This window comes from Clupea harengus, chromosome 26 (assembly GCF_900700415.2).
Source record: "Clupea harengus chromosome 26, Ch_v2.0.2, whole genome shotgun sequence".
In the NCBI taxonomy this organism is placed as follows: domain Eukaryota; kingdom Metazoa; phylum Chordata; class Actinopteri; order Clupeiformes; family Clupeidae; genus Clupea; species Clupea harengus.
Window position 1 is genome coordinate 2,260,485 of NC_045177.1, and position 6,094 is coordinate 2,266,578.

General features: G+C 41.0%; 1 protein-coding gene across 1 annotated transcript; it reads left to right on the plus strand.

Annotated features, from left to right (window-relative positions):
• The first annotated feature begins 594 nt into the window (after positions 1 to 594).
• On the plus strand, positions 595 to 4,163 carry LOC105905950 (zinc finger protein OZF-like). Its single transcript, XM_042703904.1, has 3 exons — positions 595 to 835; positions 1,271 to 1,339; positions 2,331 to 4,163. Exons 1-3 carry the CDS (start codon positions 739 to 741, stop codon positions 3,572 to 3,574), a joined length of 1,410 nt encoding a protein of 469 aa, XP_042559838.1. The 5' UTR covers positions 595 to 738; the 3' UTR covers positions 3,575 to 4,163.
• The last annotated feature ends 1,931 nt before the right edge of the window (positions 4,164 to 6,094 follow it).

Below are 6,094 nucleotides of genomic sequence, written 5' to 3' on the forward strand. Positions count from 1 at the left end.
TCAGTATGATAGACACACACACACTTACATAAATACTCATATATGCATACAGTAGTATAAACAAGCTTTGAGGCAGAATGGAAGCTTCATTCAGTTTACCAGTCCAACCCCCACCTTCCCTCACCTTCGACTCACTTCTCACTTCACACCCCCAGCCCCCTACTACACTCCTCTGTGGAGTAACTGAAGGCTGAGCTATGACCATGCCCACCTGAGGACCATCAGACGTGTAAATGGTGCTCAATACACAAGTAGTTCCTGCCCATAATCATTTGTCATGCTAGTTTGCATTCCAAAGGCCTCTGCAGCTGATTGGCTAGGTTTGAATCCGGGAAGTTATTTGGTCAGACAGAAGAAGCACTATATTAACACCACAGCGTGGAGTCAGATTACTAAACGCACCTTTTTTTATGGCTGGCACTGGGATGCTCTGCAGGTATACTGTATGTGTAATTCACCAACTGTAAAACAATATTGTAGTTCTTTCTTTAAAGATTTTCACTATGTACTCTAATCGAAGGATAGTTTCACTGATTTTCTTTTTCCAAAACAGAACTGAAGTCGGAAATGTCTGGATTTACTGAACCTTCAGAACGGCCCACTTCAGTGAAGAAGGAGATACAAGAAGAAGAGGAATTTGATGATTTCCTACAAGAGTATCTGTCTACAGTTAAGGCAGTGGAAGAAAAGCCTGGACTGGAATATGAATGCAAGGCTGAAATTAACACATCATCAACCATGATCTTGAAAGAAGAAAAGTATTCACCAAAGGAAATTAAAGATGAAGAAGAATTCGATTTAAGTGAATATGGTCACTACGTGTCCTCTCCTACACGTAAGTTGCTTGTTCATCGCAATGCGTTATATATATTTAAAACACTTGAATTTTAGAGAATGGTTAACTCCTGCTTCTCAATGTGAGACCTATTCATTGAGCAGAAACTGAATGAACAGAAATACTGTGGGTTTATTTTAGTCATGGGATAATATCTGCAGTCTGGTACATTCAAAAGAGATTTTCTACTCCAGCTCTGTAATTCATGTGCGTTTATCTCAGTTTACATTTACATTTAATCTCTAGGTAGACACTTATCCTAAGTCACATACAAGTGACTTTCTAGCAATTTTAGAAAATAACCAATATATATATATATATATATATATATATATATATATAAAAGAGATGTGTTTGCCTTAATTGTAGAAATTACATCACAGGTAGAGGAGAAGAGAGCGTATATTGCTGACAGATTATTTGCTCATATTATAGGAGATGTTCAAAGGATCCAGTCTAACAAAAGAAGCATAACGGAGCCAAAAAGAAACAAAGAGAGATGCTGTGAGTATATCTTAGTCATGGGATAATATCTGCAGTCTGTTCAAAGTCAAAGTCAAAAGTCAAAGTAGCTTTATTGTCAATTACTTTGCATGTTAAGACATACAAAGGAATCGAAAAAAACGTTTCCCACTCTCCCACGGTGAAACATATAAGTGCACACGCACAACAACAGATAAGACAAGACATATAGATATACATATACATATACATATAGTTATACACATGCAGATACCTGTACAGCAGCATATTGTTACTCTCAATAGAGAGAAAGGGTCTGCCATCATTTTTCCTGAAACTCTGCAATTCATGTGTATGTGACTCAAAGTTCAAAGTTCAAAAGTTCAAAGTACTTTATTTGTCATTGTCACAAAAACAACGAGACAGTAGAGGCAGCAACAGACAGCTAAAAATGTAGGTTGCTGTGGACATTAACTGCCACAGCTAAATAATAATAAATAACAATCAATGAATAGATAAATAAATATCCCTGAGTAAATTAAAAAAGAAATATATACATTGAGGTGCATCAATAGTTGCAGGGTGGAGTGTTAAGAGTGCAGTCTATCAGGGCGGGCCGGGCCGGGCCGGGGGGGAGGTGGGGTGGTTTTGGGTGAGCTGTTGAGAAGCCTTATTGCACGAGGGTAAAAGCTCTTTGCCATTCTGGAGGTGCGCGCTTTTGTTGATCTGAACCTTTTCCCTAACGGGAGTAGCGGGAACAAATAATGGGCAGGGTGGGAAGGGTCCGTGAGGATGCGATTTGAACGCTGCAGGCATCGGGAGGAGGAGATGGAATAGATGTCGGGCAGCGCTGCTCCGATGATCCTGCCTGCTGTTTTAATCAGCCTCTGTTCACATTTAGTCTCTAATTAGACACTTTTATCCTAAGTCACTTACAAGTGACATTCAATTCTAGCAAATAGATATATGTACCAGTATTTTACCAGACAGAGGAGAAGAGAGTTGATTTTTTTGTTTTCTTATAATATTATAGCAGACAATCAAAGGATCCAATCCAACAAGACCGGGACTGCTGAGGAAAAAAGAATCAAAGAGAGAGAGAGAGGTCACAAACGCCCCCCGCGCAGAAAGGCTTCACACCAGGAAGTACATAAGCGACTGGACACCAGGAAGAAACAACACGAATGCTCCCAGTGTTTCAAAACATTTACTAAACGTTTTAATCTTGTAAGTCATCAACGAACACACACGGAAGAAAGGCCGTATCCGTGCAGTACATGTGGGAAGGCCTTTAAACAAAAGTCTACTCTCAAGACACACCAGCTGATCCATAATGTGGAAAAGCCACATCAATGCACCACATGCGACAAGGCTTTTAAACAAGTGGGTCATCTCCAGAGACACCAGATGACCCATAATGTGGAGAAGCCACATCAGTGCACTACTTGTGGGAAGGCTTTTAGGACTAGATCACGTCTCATCAACCATCAGCTCACACATCCTGGAGAAAGGCCACATCCCTGTTCGGAGTGTGGAAAGGCCTTTAGGCACTCGTCCACCCTCAGGATACATCAGAGGATCCACACTGGGGAAAAGCCGTATCAGTGCACGACATGCGGGAAGAGATTCATCTCTAGCTCAAATCTCACCATCCATCGGGCCACACACGCCGCGGAAAAGCCTTACAAGTGTTCTCATTGCGGAAATGCCTTTTCTCAAATGTCCAATCTCAGGACACACCAGAAGCTCCACAGCGGGGAAAAGCCGCACCAGTGTTCTCAGTGCGGAAAGACTTTCAGTCACACGGCCAGTCTCAAGAAACACCTGAAGGTCCATGTTGGGGAAAAGCCACACCAGTGTTCGCAGTGCAGCAAGGCCTTTAGTCTAATAAGTAATCTCAAGAGGCACCAGAGGATCCATACCGGGGAAAAGCCGTATCAGTGTACTATATGTGAAAAGTACTTCAGGTACAGCTGTGACCTCGTCGTCCATCAGGTCACGCATACAGGGGAAAAGCCACATCAGTGCACCCAGTGTGGAAAGGCCTTTACCCAAATGTCTCATCTCAAGAGACACAACAGGATCCATACTGGGGAAAAGCCGTATCAGTGTACTATATGTGAAAAGTACTTCAGGTACAGCTCTGACCTCACCACTCATCGGCTCATCCACAGTGGGGAAAAACCCCATCAGTGCTCTCAGTGTGGAAAGGCCTTTAGCCAAATATCTCATCTCAAGAAACACCAAAGGATCCATTCAAATGATGTGCTACCCTAACATGATAGAGTTTTACTTACTGAACTATTTTTTTAATTGTTGAGTTTTTAACAACAGTTAATGTTTATGATTAAATGTAATTTTCTTCCTGTTTTGAAATGTGTGTTGGGATAAAGATTGAAACCTACGTTTGGTGTGTGTGTGGTTGTATAATAGATAATCTACAAGCAGGCTATTACCACATGTAGTGTATTACCACATGTAGCTTTCTAGATATATGGCCTAAACAGCACCTCGTATGAAGGCTGTAGGCTTATCAACAGCTCAAAGATGTGTAAGCGTCTGAGATGGGGGAGGGGGAGACTAAAATGTCTCTCCGTTCCTCATTATAGGAAACTCTGTATTTCTTCTGTTAAATATTCTCATGTAAAATGTGGAAGAGATTCCGAGGGAACTGTTGTATTGTTGACAGAAAAACATGCCAGTTATATTTATCCTGAACAGAAAGGGACTTCACATGTATGGATTCAGTTAAAAAAGGAACTCACTTCCTCAGATCTTCACATTTACCGGTGTGACCTCTATATGACTCCCCTTTCAAATACTACAATCAGAAATAATGATCCATAATAAAAATAATAACTATACACTTTTGAGTCTGAAATCACACAGTTCTAATCTGAAGGCTCAGTCTTGGTGATGGGAGGCATGAATGGCAGGGAACTGACAGAGAATCAGATTATATTAATTCAAACTGGAATACATACATTAATGACACACAGATAAATCAAAGCAAACATCTTGAAAGACCATTCGAGGGCAATGACAGTATTGTAAACAGAAATGCCAAACACTTACTGCAGCTGTGTAAAAGCCTGGGTCTGTTCATTCCTTATGGTTGAAGGAAAGGTGACTCATTGGGCAGATCCAGAGCAATGACAGTATTATAAACAGAAATATCAAACAGTTATTGCAGCCCTGTAAAATCCTGGGTCTGTTCATTCCTTATGGTGGAAGGACAGGTGACTGCGTAGATTCACCTACTGCTCCCCTCTCAGCAGTAGTGTAGTAGCTCATGCAGTCACAGATCCAAGTCATATCAACTACTCTACGGTAAGGCCTCAAATTCCATTCTCAGATCACAGCCACGTCACATTAAGTCTAAAAAAGAACAACCACCCTGAAACATCCTCTGAAACAGGTAAACAAACTCTATCCTCTCCAAACTCAATTTTGGTCTCTCTCAATATGAGGCTGAACCTTATAGCGGATACACAAATTGTAAATATGACAAACACATTTTTACAGGGGAAATAAATGGCATCCTGCTCAAGAACCATTGATTGATGAATTACACAAATGAAATATAAAATACAACCAAATAAACAAATGATCTGGGTGCTCATGTGTCACATACCGCTGGCTCAGGAAGCACTACATTTACAAACAAATCTGATTTGACGAAAGTGTGTGAGACATTTGTGTGCAATAAGGATGAAGTTTGATGCCATCATGGCTGAAAATGCTCTGCGGGGATCACTGGACACAGACACTGTTAGGTGAAAATTCACCCTAGTTACCTCAGGACTCCGGAGCTGCATATAAGTATATTTATTAGACGAATAACAATTGCAATCGGGCTCACTCCCAGCACAAGGCTGAAAGTGAAGCAACATTAAACACATCGCACAAGGTTTATATAGATAGAAGTTGAGCGTTCAGCAGGGATAACCACGTGGTGGATTTCTGACGTCCGAGGCCAGGATGGAAGTTTTGCAAGGTCGGAAGAAGCACAGTTCGTCCCTTCTTATCACTTCTGGTCTAAACATGCTCTTGTACATATGCAGACTAAGTGGCACCTAATATTCTATGTTACACACACGCAGAAACACAGAAAAGCCATGTTCCCACTTACATAAGTACATGATTCATATAAGGTAAGTAATAATACAAGGCACTTGATTATTATATTCTTAAGTCATTAACAGTGTTTGGAAATTAGCTCCATCAGACACTGTGTGCAATAAGGATGCAGTTTGATGCCATTGTGGCTGAAAATGCACTGCAGGGGATCACTGGACACAGACACTGTTGATCAGGTTACTGCCACGGGCATTTGAAGTGCAGGCATCATTCATATAACTGTTTTACCTATATGTTTATATTATACTGTATGCTGGTGAAACTCTGTGGCTGAAAATGTACTGCGGGGATCAATGGACACAGACAAATGGTGCAAATGATAATGACCTCTGTGTACTTCCAAAAAAAGTTTGATAGGTCCCGTGATTTCTATTTAATTCCATTGTTTTTTTTAAGTGGAGCTTCACACTGGTATGTAGGTCTGATATTGTACTTGCTCTCTGTCCTTATATCAGTATGATAGACACACACACACTTACATAAATACTCACATAGGCATACAGTATAAACAAGCTTTGAGGCAGAATAGATGCTTTCTTCAGTTTACCAGCCAACCAATACCACAACACCATTCCCCATCACTTCTCAGTTCACCAGCCCCCACCCACTTCATCTTCCCTCATCATCAACCATCACTTCTCAGTTCACACCCCCACC